Below are 17,283 nucleotides of genomic sequence, written 5' to 3'. Positions count from 1 at the left end.
AAATTAGAAATATTACACTCTATAGAAGAGTTATACAAGAAAATTCGTAATATTACGTGTTTAAAGGTAAAACTTTGCTGCTTAGCAACACAAAACTACAAACTAACTTTGTCACTACAGCTCACTATAAGCATTGTTAAAAACTTTGGTCTTACTTATTTTATAACACAATACCTAAAATGGAGACTGATTGGAAAGAAATATTAAAATTTTCACAAAAAGATTTAAAGCAAGCCGAAAAAGAAAAATTATGCGAAAACTTATCTTGGATGGACACTGATGATATTGAACTTAATTTTACCGACTTGAAAATTCTATTTAAGCTGGCTCAAGATGTTTTAAAATACAAAACAGAACAAGTATAATTTGCAATTATATATTTATTTCTCGTTATAATATATGAATAAAACATTTTTTTTCTTTAACAATAGGTAAATGGCTTAATTGGAAAATCAAAAAGAAAAATCAAAACAAAGGACAGAAGTACTATAACAGGTAACTTATTGACACAGTAAAGTTATTTATATACAACATATAACACATAAAAAAATATACCATAATTTTAAATCATTCTTCGTATAATAGAAATTAAATGTGTTCACAATTGTTATCTGGTAAATGTTATTTAAAATAAATTTATAGTGTTATTTAAAATAATTATTAAATCAATTTATGTTTTTTTATCCAATACACTCAGCATCCCGTTTACTAGATGTCAATGGTGGAACTCAATGGCAAGGTTTCTCTGCAAGAAACGTGAAATTGATTTAAATATAATCATTCCCACGTACAGGAATCAAATCATAATCTGTTATGACAAACATGAAAGTTTAAATATAATTTAATTTTCTTTAAGATTCTCCCACCAAGAACTCCGAAAGTGTTTTAGAAGCAATCACACACCAAGAAGAAGTTATAAAAGCTAACAAAGATATCTTAGAACAACTATACACTGATATTGCTGAACTGGAGGGACGTAAAATTAAATATGAAAAGATTAACTTTGAAGAACAAAGTAGTGAATCAAGTCGTAATACACTATCTGAAATAAATGCTATAGCGCAATTAGAAGGCGAGATAACTAAGAAAAATAAGCATATAAGGAAGCTTTTACATGATGTCAAAGTAATATTTCATTTTTATTTTCACATTTCATCAGAATATGCATAGGAAAACTAGTGTTTACTAACTTCATTAGTAAAGTTGATTTTTCTTATTAATTCATAAAATTTATCCTTGCTTTAGGTAATTTATTCTCCCAAGTGCATTTACAATCAGACACTGCAACACAGTGCCACAATGGCCTCAGAACTAAAAAATAAAATTAAAAGAACAACTACATATTTAAATTGTATTCTTTTGTAGTAAGTGTATCAATGGATCATTGAATAATACTAATGAAAATTATACAAATATATTTTATATTTATTAGGTCCTGGAAGAGGAAAATACAATTTTGAGGGAAAAATTGACTATTTTTAAGGAAAAACTGAAGGAATCCACTGTTTTGATCGAAAATTTGACTGAACAATTGTTTGCTTTAAACAAAGACAACTCTAAATTAAAAGGTTACACAAAATAATAATATAATATTCATTACATTTAAAATAATGTTTAAGCTTTTTATATTGTGAAATTAATTTCTTATTTTTGTATCGCCAATATATCTCATAGCGGGCAGAGGGTACCTATAGTTAAGATACTCCTTTTCCCAACTCCACCCTGTATCTTTTGTTTATATTACATTCTACAAACTATTTCAGCATTTTTCATTACTAAATAATCATAATAATAACAAATTGACTATAATTTAAACATATTTTTTTTCCAATTCTCCACTGTGCCGATTTCAGTATCACCCACCACGCAATATCCAAAAGTAAGAGGTGCGTGGGGAAGAGAATGCTTTTACACTATGTGAAATTAATAAAACCATATTTATTACATTATTTTTTCGAGTCCAGTCGTGGTGCACGGGCACAAAATGTGCTGCAAAATCGACTGATTGTGGGTTCGATCCCTACTCGAGGAATTAATATGTTTATTTATTCCTCGACTACGGATTTGTCTCTGGTGTCGAGGCTAAGCGCGGTGTTGAGTTCCGCCACTCAACACGTAATGACTGCAGAACTCTATGTACAGTGGGGAATGGAGTGTCTTAACACGAGGTTCCCTCTACCTACCCTGCTGTATGCGGGATACAGCGTGAAGCTAATTTCTTTACAACATTTTATATATTACTTAAATGATGTAGTATATTAATAATAAATAATTATTAATATACTTTTTCTATAAATTTGACTTATTGACAATTTGTAAGCCTACTCCACAGAAGTTCTTGGTGCTATCGAACAAGAAAAAGCGAATTTGGTAGTTGAAGTAGAAAAATTAAAAGGAGAAGTTAACAATAAAGATATGAAATATGAAAAAATCGAAGAAGATATAAGAACTAAACTGCAGCAGCTAAGGGTTTTCTTACATTTTCTTTTTTAGCTTAACTACTCTACACCATAGCAGGGTTGCCAGAGGGAACTTAATATTAAAACACTCTGTTCCTCACTTTCCGCCAAAATTTTGAAACAATTCTTGTTGAGTGGCGGAACTCAACGCCGCGCTTGTATCGTTACCAGAACGAAGAAGATGAAAATATCTAACAATTAATTTTCCTGAGTGGGAATTGAGGCCACAACATTGACGAATTCAGGTCACACGCTGTGTGTCCCACTTCACGACCGTCTCACCGGTCGGTACAGAGACGAAGAGAATCTAGCAATGTGCAACTTTAAAAAGCGATTTATTCTATGTCAAATTGCATTATTTTTTTGTATAATTTACAGAGTTCACTTAAAACTCATAAAATTGAAATTGAACGTTTGTCACAAGAAAACTCTGAGTTAAAAGAAAATTTGACGAATCTTCCGAAATTTATTACATCCCCAAAAGTAAGAAAATATACAATTTTCACTTTCTCTCTTTCTATAATATTAATACTAATTTTATTATAGTTAATAATTTTAATAAACAGACAGCAGAGCGAAAAAATGAACATATAAATTTAAATAAATATTTCTTTTCCTGGAATGAGGACTGAACCCACAACCTGTCGCGTTTACAGGCACACTCTGTACCCATGCGTCACATAAACAATATTGTGTAGTTTATGAGGATGAAGCATTAAATTAAAGGAATTGTAGGAATTAATTAAAGGAATTGTAGGAATTAATTAAAGGAATATATTTTATAATGTCTCACTAATATATTCTATTATGAAAGAAGAAATCATCTCAAGAAGAATATAAAATAAAAGAGTTACAAGAAAAATTAACTGAAGCATCTGAGCAAATGTTACAATCTGCAAATTTAATACAAGTTTTAAAAAGCGAAAATAAACAACTGAAGGCAGTTATTGAAGAAATACCTGATTCAGTGTTAGAACAAAAGAATATTAGTGATGATGGGAAAGAAAAACAAATGATAATTAAACTTAAGAATAAAGTTCAAAGCTTATATGAAGATCTTCAAAAATCAGAAGAAATGATAGCAGCTAGAGAACAAGAGGTTATAGTTGTTTTTATTTTTTCGATATGGTTTTTAACAAAATTATCTTCCATTTAAAAAATATCTACGTTAATATCTGAAAAAATATGAATAATACAAATAGGAGTAATACTATCTTCTTTTTCATTTTAATATCTGATATTAAGCCCATTATAAATATTAGCAATAAGTAATTATCGAATTTTCAAAAATACATACATGATAGATTGCAGAAATAAATTCACAATTACAACTAATAAAGTCAGACGATGGTATAAACTCCTTAATAGAAAGTATAAAGAATAAAAAGAAAAATTTGAAATTAAAAGACGAGGGAATTAAGAGCCTAGTACAGGAAGTGAATCAATTAAAGGAACGAGTAAATTACTTGCAATTAGAAAATGAAACAATGAGGTAAGGCATAGAGATTTAATATATATAATAAATGAGTACTTTGTTTTTTTTTAGTATCACTCTGTAGATACATCCGAGTAAATAGAATTTAGTGTTACGACACCGCTCCTGTTTCGAAAATTGGGAGAAAACATACTTTCCGTTTATATGGTTTGTGTGACGGAACTTAACGCTGCGCTTTGTCTTGTTACCAGAGCAAGATTAATAAATCAGGCCCCCATGCTGTCGTCCATTGAAGTTTTATTAAAAAATATTATTTATTATTTTAGGGAACGACTTCAAATACCTGCAGATGAAAAAATTGAGACCTATGGAATTCTGAAGAAAATTATGACTCTGGAAAAAGAAAATAATAAAATAGCTAAAAAAATATTAGAATATGAAAATAAATTAATTTCAGTGGAACTAGAAAACCGTGATAAGGACGAGAAAATTTTGAAATTAAAGACTATAATTAGACAGGCAAACATTGATGTAGAGAAATTTAATAATGTTGAAATTGAAGACAAGTTAGTGGTCCTCTTTCATTATTTTAAATTATAAAATTATTTATTTTTAACTTTTAAACTTAATGTAATATTTTACAGATTTGAACAAAACAATATTGAAATTAATAATAATTTCAATACGGAACAAATTCAAGCCATCATTGAGGAAAATGAGGGTCTTAGAAATGGCCTTACTGATATCTTAAATTTTTTGAAAGACAGTATGTATATATTTTATTATTTAATAAATATAATTATGATAACTACAATTGTTTTTGTAAATTACAAAAATACATGTACTTATAAAAAAATACATCAATTTTATACTTGTATAATATGTTAAAAATTGAAAAGCATAAAAATAATAAAATTATTGATTATTTTTATGTTTTTCAATTTTTTATTTAAAAACTTTACCAGATAATAAATTAAACTTTTTTTCCTCTTATAGGTACATCAAGTTCTGGCGTTCTTTTAATGGAATGTCCAACTTTAGAAGCGCTACTTAACTCAATGGAAGTGCGTAAAGCCGCGGGTTGGTTTTCACCGCATATGAAGACTGTTATGGAATTAAAAGCTGCATTAGGCGGTAAAGACGCTTTGATGAACGCTTTACACGAATCTAGGTAAGCTAATGAAATATTACACCCGTTTATAAAAATTCTATGGTCCTAATAAACCATTATAAAATATTCAATCGACAGTATCCAATCGCCATGAAAATGCATTTTAATTTTATTTCGCACGATTTTGACGGAAATGTATGCGTCATGTTGTTCTGCTGTAACGTTACGTTGCTCTTGTAAACAAATGCATTAAAATTTATAAATCATTTAATTTAATTTTAATACTAAAGCTAACATTTTCCGATTGCTTATTAGGGTATAATTTTTTATTGTATCTATTTTTTTTAAAATTAATAAATAGCTTTCTTAAACATATATTAGTTATGTAAGTAAAATTAAAACATTTGTAGGAAGGAAACATATCAAATTTTGGACAAACTATCCAAACAAGAGCAAAAATCTCTAGAATTAGAAAATAAATTACAAGAAATAAAAACAAAAACAACAATAAAAATACCTACAGAAGATAAAACTTCAAGCACCACTGATATAAGTATCGGTGAATTTGGATCTTGGATGTTAAATATAGATGAAAAAAGCGATATCAAAGATAATAATGAAATACAAAATATTATCACAAAAGCAAACATTTTATTTGAAAGCCAATACAAACAAGCTCTACATTATTTTGAAAATAAATTTTCATTACTTTTCGAAAAGTTTACATCGTTAGTAATCACAAGTTCAGATGAAATTAATAATTATTCGATAAAAGAAGAACATTATAAAGCAGAAATAGAAAATCTTCGGTCACAATTAGAAGAAAATGAAGATGATACTAGTAACCAATCACCGGGGCTATTAAATGTGCCCAAATTAAGCTTTTCAAATCGAAAATATAATTATCTAGAAGAATCGTATAAACAAATTAGAACAATAAATGAAAATATAAAAAATGAATTATTAGAATGTAAAAAGGAAAAAATGATTAAAATGTCAGCATATGAAAGAAAAATTCAAAAACTAATCCTTTCTATAATTAATTTAACGGATAAACTACGTAATTCTATACCAATGGACTTATTTCTGAAACAAAATGATGCCTTAAACGAACTCATTGTTAAATATAAAAATGTAGCTGAAGTAAACACTAATACATTAATAAACTCAGTAGATTTAAATAAACGCTTAGAAGAAGATAAAATGGATTTGATCCGACGTTTCCATGATGATGCACAAAATATATGTAAGATTTTTTTTAAATTTATTTATTTTATGAGCGGGTTCATGGGGGTTCGATTCCCACTCAATGAATTAAGCATTTTAATTTCCTCGTTCAGGTAACGAGACGCGCGGCCTTCACTCAAAAAAGTGGTGGTGCCCTCCGCATATCCTGCTATTTGCGGGATACAACTTGAAACTAAATAAATAATAAAAATAATATATATATTTGTTACAGCAAAATCTCTTAACGTTGGTGCAGATAAGATTTTAATTGAAATCGAGCAATCTGTACTTCAGAAACAATTAAAACAAATATGCGTTGAACTTGAGAACAAAAATATCGAGATAGAGAAATTACAAATAAAAATTGAGCAGCTCCAAATTTTGCAAGCAGAAATAACGTAACGTTTTTATGTATTTTTTTAAATAATTATATTATTGAAGTCGTCTTTGCGCATTTGAATAGTATTCGGTTTTAAATGCGACGTTTGTGATCTCGATTCCTATTTGGTGCAATGAACTATTTTAATTGCCTTGTTCTGGTAAGAAGACAAGGCATGGCGTTAACCGCCACTCAAACCGCAATTCTCATTAAGGCTCTCCCGTCCCTTACTCTCCGCCTAAATCTAGAGGTATTTGCATGGTAAGTGATGGAACTCAACGTCAAGCTTTGCCTCGTTACCAGAGTGAGGACATGAAAATATTACGTTTACAGTCGTACACTTGTACTCCTGCACTACACCAAACTCATATGGTCTCATACACTGTAAAAATTATAATAATTTCAAATATTTTTAGGAATAAAATTATTTATTCAGAATCAAATGAAGATATTAATAGTATGAAAGAACAAATAAAAAAAATAAATGAAAGCAATAACATATTTAAGGAACAATATCAAGATGTACAAAATCAACTAGATACAGTTCGTTTACAGGTAGGTAAATTCATTTTTATTACTATTTTTATTTGATACATATTTAAATTGTATTTCAGTTAATAAATATATAAGTAGGGCCGCTGTAGTGCAGGCGCGCCCACAAGGGTGCGACTGTAACGCGACGGTTGTGGGTTCGATCCCTACTCTAGAAAATTAATTATTATTTATCAATATTTTAATTTATTCGCTCTCGCGCCAAGGCAAAAGCCCGACGTTAAGTTTCGCCACTCAACACGCAGTGCCTGGAAAATTTGTGGAGGTAAGTGGAGAACGGAGTGTCTTAACACTAGACTCCCTCAGTAAACTAGTAGGACATTTCATCCCCCACGCATAAATACAAATAGGGTGATTATTTACGTGACTATGTTGCAATTTTTCTTTTCAAAAGAGCGAGGAATTGAAGTTAAAGCGGGCAAAGCCCTAACTGGTTCGCTAGTATTCCTATAAGACTAATTATTATAATTTTTAGTTACAGTCATACCAGCACAAAGAATTAAATAATGAATTAGAAGTCAGTATGTTAAGACATCAAATACTCGATCTGCAATCAGCGGGTGATAATAAAGCAGTTATTGCCAGGTATAAATAACTTTAATTTAAATCAACTTCACACTGTATCCAGCACACGGCAGGGTACGCAGGTGGGTGTGACTGAAACGCGACGGTTGTGGGTTCGATCTCGACTCGAGGAAATGAAATATTTATTTACGTTAATATTTCTATTTCTTCGCTCTGGTATCTAGGCAAAGCGCGGCGTTATGTTCTGCCACTCAACTCGCAATGCCTCGAGATTTCGTCGGAAAGTGGACAACGAAGTGTCTTAACACTCAGTTCCCCTATCTACCCTGCTATATGTAGGACACAGAGTGAGGATATAAAAATTTGGAATAGGCCACCATATTATTTTGTTGTGATATCTTCACCACGGCTCCCTTTTCCAAAGAAGATTTATATTTATATACATAGTTTAAATTACAAATATATCTAGATAGAATAAATGTAGTAAATAATTATATTTTTTGCATAAAAACTATGTTAAGGTTGAGTAGTGAACTTCTTCTTTCGCAAATGCAAGCTTCAGAGAGCCAAGAAAGACTAAACGAACTTAAAATTGCATTAAGTAAAGAAAAACATCTAAGGGCCGAGACGGAAGAGATACTGATGAACCGACAAAATGTATTTGATATTTACGCGAATAGATATGAAACAAAAATCAGGTATAATATTTTAACAAATATATGTAGTTAATATAATATGTACGTAGGTTTATATCTTTAAAGATGAACGTTACCACCGTACGTATGTTTTTTTTATGTTGAAACCATCATGGTGCAGCAGCAAGTGTCTGGTTATTGTGGATTCGATTCTCATACACGGAAATAAATTATTTTTATTTTCTCACCCTTGTAAGAAGACAAAACGCGGTGTTAAGTTGCACCACTCGCAATGTCTCAAATATTGGGGGAACAGATTGTTCGCCCAATATTAACTAACACGTTATCACATTAAAATTATTTTCAAAATATATTAACACATTAAAACTATTTTCTTACTATCATAAAGCTTTATACATATATAATGTATTGTTTTACTTTAGGAAATTAACAGAAATTTTAGACGTTCTAAGGCAACAGTATCAGGGAAGCTTGCCAATAATATCTATTGAAACCCTTCTCGAAAAAATAGAAGACTATCATAGAAAATCTTGTGATGTTGAAGAAAAGCTAATTGAAATTGAGAATTTACGATCAGATCTAATGACTAAACATACTATTTACAATCAATTACTAGATCTCTCATCGGGAAAATGTTTTGAAGATGACGATGTTTGTCCTCACAAAATGAAGAATATAATAACTGTAATATATTTTGTTGTGTTAATTTTACTTCATTATTAAATATATGTAATATTTTGAAGTCGTCGTGACGCAGGGACGTAAGCGTATGACGTGACTTGTGTGTAAACGTGATGGCAATGCGTTCGATTCCGATTCGGGGAAATTACATAGTTAATATTTTCATTTCCTTGCTCTGGTAACGAGACAAAGCGAGGCGTTTAGTTCCGTCACTCAACATGAAATGGCCCAATGAAAAGTTGAGCACAAAGCGTCTTCATGAAGAACGGAGCGTTATGACAATATGTTCTCAGATTCTCTGCCAATCCTGCCACATGCGCCTGCAAAGTAGCGCGACGCAAAAAAATATGTAATAATTAGAATACAACGTTTTAGGAAGAAACTCAAAAACTTGAAATGGAACATTATAAAAAGAATCTGTTATCATTTGATCAAACCCATAAAAAGCTATTGGAACGTTGCAGTTTTCTAGAAAAAACTTTATTATTATTTAATCAAGGCTTTAAATTAAACAATTCTCCAGCACATAGTTATCAAAAACAAAATCACCAAAATAATGATATAGAAATAGAAGATGTTATTTCAGATGATGATTCTAGTAGCAAAGGTAAACTCAAATACTTTATTTATTCGTACATATATATTTACTCATATTAATATCGACATTTTACTTTTATCCTAAATTTATATTTTTAAAATTATACTACCACATTTTTTTTATTTTAAGGAAATCGGACGCTTACATTATCTCATCCGAAAACAGATGTGAAATTATTAAAGAAAAATATGGAAAAAATACATCAAGATGATTGTAATGATGACATTAATCAAAAACCTCAAACAATAAATAAAGAGAAAATAGAAAATCGTCAAACACAAACATTAAACTTTATAAAGACGGACATAAAATATACACAAACCGACACTGACTTTAGTATGAAAGAACTAAAAAATCACATAGAAAAATTATTAAGCGATATAAAACAAAAAGATAAAATAATAAAAGATATATCATCAATATCCGAACAATACAAACAAATTGCTGAAAATATGACTAAAGATAAAGAAAAAACAAGTGTAATTATTAAAAAATTAAAAGATTCAAATGACCAAAAAGAGGAAGGTTTAAAAAAATTAGAAGATTTAAATAGCTTACTAAAAAAAGAAGCACAAAACTTAAAATTAAGTCAGCAAACTGAAATTAATAAAATAAATGATACGTTAAATGAAGAAAATCAATCTCTTGTAGAAGAATTAAAAAGAATAGAAAAAGAAAAAAATGTAATAATAGACGAATATAAACAGTTATTAATAAAGGAACGTAACGATTATTCAAAATCTCTAAAGGACATGCAAACGAAACTAAAAGCAATGCAAGCCAAATTAGATAAGTAAGTAATCTATACCTTGTTGAAAATACAAACAAGAATTTGGTAAGTATGTCAGTTTAAATCGAGGTGTTATTTTTGTAATCTTATAAATTGTTATTAAAAAAACCATTTCTTTATAATATATATTTTTATAAAGAAACTGGTTTTTTGAAGAAATTGTGACATTTATCAATATAATAGAACAAACACCAATGTTTTTTTTTTAAATTGACAGTTTTGTCTCTCTTTAACCAATTTAAGAGCAGCAGGCAGGTAAACAGCGTGAAGCTACAAAAATAAATTAAAATATTATAGTACAGAATACCTATCAATTTTAGGTGTAAATTTTATATCTCAAGTAATCAATCATCCACGCGTTTAAGATGAAAATCATGTTATATACATATATAGCCTTATGTTTTTTTTATTATAGTGAAGGACACGAAGTGATTACCTCCAGTGATGATGTCAAAGAAACAAGCAATAAGTACACATTGAAAATTTGTGAATTAGAAGACAAATGTTTTAAACTGAAAAGTGATTTGGATTCGTGTGAAGCGGAATTGTTAGTGTCAAAGTTTTACAAAATATTATATGTTTTAATTGTTTTTATTTTTTTATTTTTTAAAGTGTTACGTTGCTGAAAATAGTAAATAATTTTTAGAAATTGTGTAAAACAACTTGAGTTTGCGAATCATATCATGGACGGTTACAAACAGGAGCGGGCTTGACCACCGCTACGATCAATAATATTTCATACGTTTTCTGAAAATATTTTAATTAAAAAGTAAATATTTTTAGTAAAAGTCAACAAAGCGAGATGGAACGTTGGAAGAACTTGGCTACTGAGAGATTGATTAAAATGGAACAATTGAGTGCTCAAATAAAGGAAAGGCACAATCATGAGGTACTTAAAATAATAAAATATTATTTTATTAGCTTTTTCCTGCGGCTAGGCCCCTGGTGGTGGTGAAGTGGAAATATCTAAGAGTCGTGTATGACACATGACACCTTTAGGTGAACGAGGTATCTGTCGGCAAATTAACGAAAAATTTACGTAATGTAAAATGGACTAAATTATTCCTCGATAAATAGACTCCAAAATATTTTTTCTTTTCCATTCGAACTTGAAGTTAGCGCGATCGACCTAACAAACTTAAGTTTAATAATATTAGTATAGATGAAATAATGCTATCATAAATAGTTGCTGTTATATAATAGACATTTTGCATACATATGTACATTTTATAGTTCAATAGATTACTTGTCTTTATTTACTCTATTACGCTCTCGGGCATATTAAAGCATTTCTTATTGAGTTGCAGAAATGACTTTATAAATACATTAATTAAACCTGTGTTATTTATTATAAATAATATTGAATCTTAGCTATTGTTATCTATATCTTAACTATTATTATCATTAATATTTAGCAATTCGAATTCAGGTACATTGATTTTTTATTTAATTTCCTATCTAGTGTAAAGACACTCCGTTCCGCACGCATCGCTTATTTTCGAGACATTGCATGCTAAGTGGCGAAACTCAACGCCGTGCTTTGTCTTGAACCAGAATGAAGAAATAAGTGGTACGTGAGCTACGACGACCAATATTGGTTTTTACTCAAAGAAATGCATATTTTCTCGCTAACAGATGGAATCGTATAAAGCGGAAAACCAGCATTGGTTGTCACAGTTAAATGAAACACAACGTGAATACATGGAGCTGAGAGCACGGCTCACTGAACAAAAGACCTTACATATGAAGCAAATAACCGAGAAGGATGGTCATATAGAACAACTGAGATCTATTATTAATAATCTTAAGGTAACAAATGGAAATACGATAGAGATTCGATTATTTAAGCCTCATCTATTAATAATTTAAAACTTTAAAACATTATCTCTTAATAATGTCTTAATAAACATAAAGTTCTATATATGCACAAAACCCGCTTTTCTTCATCGATTATCTGGATTTTCGATTATCCGAATGCCTAATAACAATTAGAACTAATTGTTATTAGTTATTTAATAGTTATTAGTTATTCGACTTTCTACTGTATTATATACTAGCTTAATCTAGTAATAATATCTGGCTATAAATCTATTACAGCACAAGTCCAAAGTGTGGCTATTCTAGTATTTTCTTTTCGTTATTCTGCGAAGAAGACAACTTTGCTCCTCAACACGCAGAGAATTTGCGAAAATTCGACAGAAAATGGGGGACAGAGTGTCTTAACACTATATTCCTTCTCGTGAAGCGTGAAGCTAAAACATTATTTATTATTTAATTAATAACTTATTATTCCAGTCACAAATGTTAAACATGCAAACTATGCTAACAATAAACGATCCAAGCTTCGACCTGTCCGCCATTGTTGAAGTGGAAGAACTGAGTGACCAGCAATCGGATAGATTGGAACTGAAGTGCGAGTCGTCCGTCGATTTCAATGATAGCCAGGAAGATTTGAGGATGCCATGCACTTCTACTGCTATTTGGTATTTGTTATACACTAAAGAGAAATGTGAAAAATGAAAATCGAACTCACAACCATCGCGTTTAGTTTCACGCCTGTGCCACAACGGCCTCTAAAATTTATTTATAAAATTAAATAAACATATATACTGTAATGCAGTTTATGGCGATTATATAAATGAAATAAATCAAAATGTACTTATTGTTATTTTTTTATTTTACTAAGTAAAAATAAATAGATGCATAATAACTTTCATAGTTATAAGTTACTATTACTACAGTTGCTGTTAATCCACAAATAGTTTTCATGAAACAACCTGAAAACGGGCTTTTTAATTTTAAAAATGTTATTAATTTCATATATCATAGAAAAATATACAATAATTTCAGGCAAGAACCAGTAATAGAACGGCTTCGCAGAGAGAAGCAACTAATGAGTAAGCAGAACGCCATACTACGTCGGCAGATCAAGGCGACAGCGGCGCGCGAGAGACGGTCCCGTTTAGATGCACAGAATCTGAAGAATCAAGTGTTTCGTATGTAAGTTTTTTGTTCTATCCCGAGTTAGGTCTCGGGTAGATACTGTAGCCTTTTAATTATTTTTATATTCCCCCCTAACTACTTAACTCATTACACAACAAATATAAGAATTGAACAAGTGAAAAACTAAATTATTATTATTGTTATTTATACGTCTTCTGCTAAGTCTTTGACTTATTTATATACATATTACTTGCCGAAAAAAATAGCATAATATTATTCTGAACAATTCCTATTTGTAACTGTACAGAAGCACAAGCGGCAACAAGCTCCCATCGGCGGAAACAACAGCATTGCAAAGCAAAATAGCTTCGCTTCAAGCGCAGCTGGCGGCCGCACGCCGCGACGCCACCTCCTCGCTTGCGTTGTGGGACAAGTGCAAAAGGTACAGTACGGTCGACGAGTCGTGGCAGACTTGAAGTTAGGCGTACTGCTCATATGTGCATTGTTCACTCGGGAAGTAGGAACGATGGACTATTTTATGATTTTTCCAACTATTGATGATTAATATTACGAAAAATCCTAAAATCTCGTCTACATAGCCAGCCATAGCAAACTTAATGGCGACCACGACTCACCGACGATGGCGGATCTGAACGCTTCTATTTATATTATCGGAATGGGGAAATGATAATAATCTATTCCTCTTGTCAGGATATATTGGAATTCTCTTTGGTTTTTAGAAATAAAAAAATACGTCTTCACAAACGTATAGGAATTTCGACATAGCTTGTTGTTTTTAGACGATGTCCACGAAGCCACTAATATATATATTTTTTCGTAATGTTGTTTAGAGCACAACAAGCCTCAGAAAGATGGCAAGCACGTTATGAAGAGAAATGCCAAGAGGTTAACAAATTAGAATCAAACCTGAACCTGGCCAAGTCAGCTATAACCAGACTTGAAAAGGAAAAACGCATTTTACTTACAAAACTTAATGATGACAAACGTAAGTCTAATAACATACTATGTTTTTAATAACAACGTGACATTGGCGAAATGAATTGTGTTCAACTGGCACGCTCGAAACGCCATATATCAAGAATTCAATTCAATTCAATGTTTTTAATAGTAATAGGTAACGTACATACGTAAGTAAACGTATTTAAACGTAGTGGGATTCGAACCCTTATTAAAACAAGCCAAAGTGGACGTTTTATAAAAAAAATACATTTTAAAATATGTTAAAAATATATTAAAAGATACTGAAGAGAAACGTTTAGCACTAGAAAAAAAACTTTTTAAAATATATTAAAAGATACAGAAGAGAAACGTCTAGCGCTAGAGAAGCAAGACGCGGAGGCATCGGAGAAAGAGAGCCGTAGAAGTAGTCGCGAGGCGGAGACACCAGCACCAGTATCTGATAGTGCTCTGTGCGCGCGCGTGGAGGCTCAACAACGTAGGATAGCTGCTCTCGAACTTGCTGAACGGGTACAGTATTTATTTCATAATATTTATTCAAACTTGTAGCTTCCTGTATGTAGCAGGGACAACAGAGAAAACCTAGTGTTAAAGCACTCTTGGTATGCTAGTAACCTATGGTCATAATTGTGTTTTCAGGGTAATGAAACATTAGTAAACGAATATGAGAAATCCCTAGCGGAGATCACTGCGCTTAAGGGACAAATACTAAAGCTGGAATCTACTCTGCTCGAAGCTCAAATTAAATTACCGATGAAGAACGATATGGCACCAGAACTGGAGTACTGGAGAAAGTGAGTTGTTGTTATTTTTTAGCCCCACTTCTTTCTCGAACACATCAGGTAGGCAGAGGGAATCCAGTGTTAAAATACTCCGTTCACCACTTTTCGCCTAATTTTATCATAGCTATGTTTTTGAAGAACGTCTGCCTGGACACGCGACGGTTGAGAGTTCGATTCGCATTTAGACGATTATTTATTTTCTATTCGTCGTTCTAGTAAAAAGCCAAAACGTGGTGTTGAGTTAGACTTAACATGTGTGTCTCGAAAATGGGCCTCGTAGATTAGGCAGTGCGTGGATAAAGTAGTGTCTTAACATTAGGTTCCCTGTTAACCTTCTATGCGGAAAAATTAAAGCATTTTCTAATAGTTATTTTTATTGTCCACACAGCTATTGTAATATGCTAAAAGAAGAAAATACTCAGTTGACAATAAGAATCAGTGCGTTAGAGACATCAGCCGACGAGCCCCCGCAGCGTGTCGCGCAACTACAGCGCACTGTTCTTACTTTACGAGGTAATTGTATGATATTTACCTTCTTATGAATAGTTTTGCGCCTTTTTTATTTAGTTACCAGATAAGCAGAACTAACGAAACGACCTATGACTTCGATTGCTTTGTCTTTTTATCAGAGCTAGGAAATGAAAATAATCCATTCCGACAAGCGGGAATCGAACACACAACAGTCGCGGTTACATTACTTTAATTTTTTTTCCAAATGAGAGCTAACTCTTCCAAGGCAATAATTTTATATAATTAAGTAAGTTTCTATAATCTTTTCTTATTTGTTAAAATAGAAATAGAAATCTACTGATAAAACGTAGTAACATTACTATTATGTATTATAGGTCTGGTAAGCAAACTTCAAGCTGAACAAAAATCTTTGACTTCCAATAGACGAAGTGACTCGAGGCCCGGCAGCGCTAAAAGTGGAACAGACAAGGTATAAATTGAGGTTTTTTTTAATTATATATTATTATATACACAATAATCGTTACATAATAGCTAATCGTTAAAATTTTAAACATAAAACTTTCAAATATTTGTATGTTACACGGACTAGGTTCATTAAAGTATGGCGTTATATTTTGCTTTTTAACTACAAATTTTAATAAAGTTTTTTTTAAATACTTAGACAAGAAGTAATGAAGAATCGTACCGTACTGAAATAACCAATCTCAAGAAGAGTATACTGGAAAAGGATGAGCTTCTACAAAAATGTAAAGAAATGTTGAACATGGCGATGGAGAAAAACGATCGACTGTCTATGGAGGTAATCAATTTTTACTATATAAATATATCAATTTATATTATAAAAATTTGTATAAATATATAAAAATATAAATTGAAATTTTAGCTTTACGCTACGAATTCTCGGGGCTGTTGAGCAGCGGAAGTCAAAGCCGCGCTTTACCTCGTAACTAGATCAAGATAAATAAAGTTATTAATATGATATAAAAAAATATTACATTCCCTAGAGTAGGAGACGAACCCACAAACGTTGCGTTAACAGTGGCACGCTTGTGGCCCTGCGCCACGACGGCCTCCATCTTTTTATGCTAACACACATCTGTCTGTAATCGTCAGTGCAATCGCAACGGTTGCGGATTTGATTCCCGTTCGGAGGAAAGTATTATTTATATTTTCATCCTTTTCGTAACAATAAAGCGCAGCGTCGTGCTTCGCCAATGAATCGTCCTTTTCGACGGAGTGTCTTAAGAATAGAGTCTTTTGCCACTCTGCCACATGCACGATACAGCGTGAAGCTAAAAAAATATTAATTTTATTTCCAGAATATGTTTTTACGGGAACGCTTGGAGGAGCTCACCGAATAACATACAACACTCATTTAAGAAGAATACATTTAAATAATAAAAATTATTATTATAATATTATATGTTCATAAGAATGTTTTAGATATAAATGACATTTGCAAGCTATTTTTATTTGTTCGTTATTTACTCATATTTACTAATTTAGTTAAAGAAATTATTTGTCCCACTTAACATACAAAGGGGTAGGCACAAAAAAATATTGGTAATAACCTAATAGTACAAAAAGCAATAATTTAATAAGTAAATATGTATATAGAAAAGGACAATGGTCGTAGAATATATTAGAAATCAGTAGTAAAACGTCACGTAAATAATACAGACAAAATTATTTCCCA

The 17,283-nt window shown here is 31.1% G+C and overlaps 1 protein-coding gene across 1 annotated transcript; it reads left to right on the top strand.

Annotated features, from left to right (window-relative positions):
• The first annotated feature begins 22 nt into the window (after positions 1 to 22).
• LOC146538256 (uncharacterized) lies at positions 23 to 17,053 on the top strand. Its single transcript, XM_085186935.1, has 32 exons — positions 23 to 359; positions 432 to 495; positions 857 to 1,125; positions 1,433 to 1,568; positions 2,333 to 2,469; positions 2,838 to 2,942; positions 3,274 to 3,558; positions 3,764 to 3,951; positions 4,221 to 4,460; positions 4,539 to 4,660; positions 4,891 to 5,065; positions 5,416 to 6,251; positions 6,465 to 6,630; positions 7,028 to 7,166; positions 7,639 to 7,748; positions 8,210 to 8,386; positions 8,767 to 9,028; positions 9,401 to 9,632; positions 9,753 to 10,416; positions 10,829 to 10,960; positions 11,197 to 11,302; positions 12,049 to 12,222; positions 12,709 to 12,896; positions 13,264 to 13,413; positions 13,664 to 13,798; positions 14,208 to 14,362; positions 14,672 to 14,844; positions 14,974 to 15,128; positions 15,505 to 15,629; positions 15,962 to 16,056; positions 16,249 to 16,386; positions 16,907 to 17,053. The coding sequence occupies exons 1-32, from the start codon at positions 180 to 182 to the stop codon at positions 16,946 to 16,948; spliced, it is 6,255 nt and encodes a 2,084-aa protein (XP_085043061.1). The 5' UTR covers positions 23 to 179; the 3' UTR covers positions 16,949 to 17,053.
• The last annotated feature ends 230 nt before the right edge of the window (positions 17,054 to 17,283 follow it).

Source organism: Heliconius melpomene, chromosome 6, assembly GCF_056956725.1.
Source record: "Heliconius melpomene rosina isolate 202511_hmr_F chromosome 6, ASM5695672v1, whole genome shotgun sequence".
Classification (NCBI taxonomy): domain Eukaryota; kingdom Metazoa; phylum Arthropoda; class Insecta; order Lepidoptera; family Nymphalidae; genus Heliconius; species Heliconius melpomene.
The sequence above is the reverse complement of the archived record's forward strand: the minus strand, read 5'-3'. Positions and strand labels throughout refer to the sequence as shown.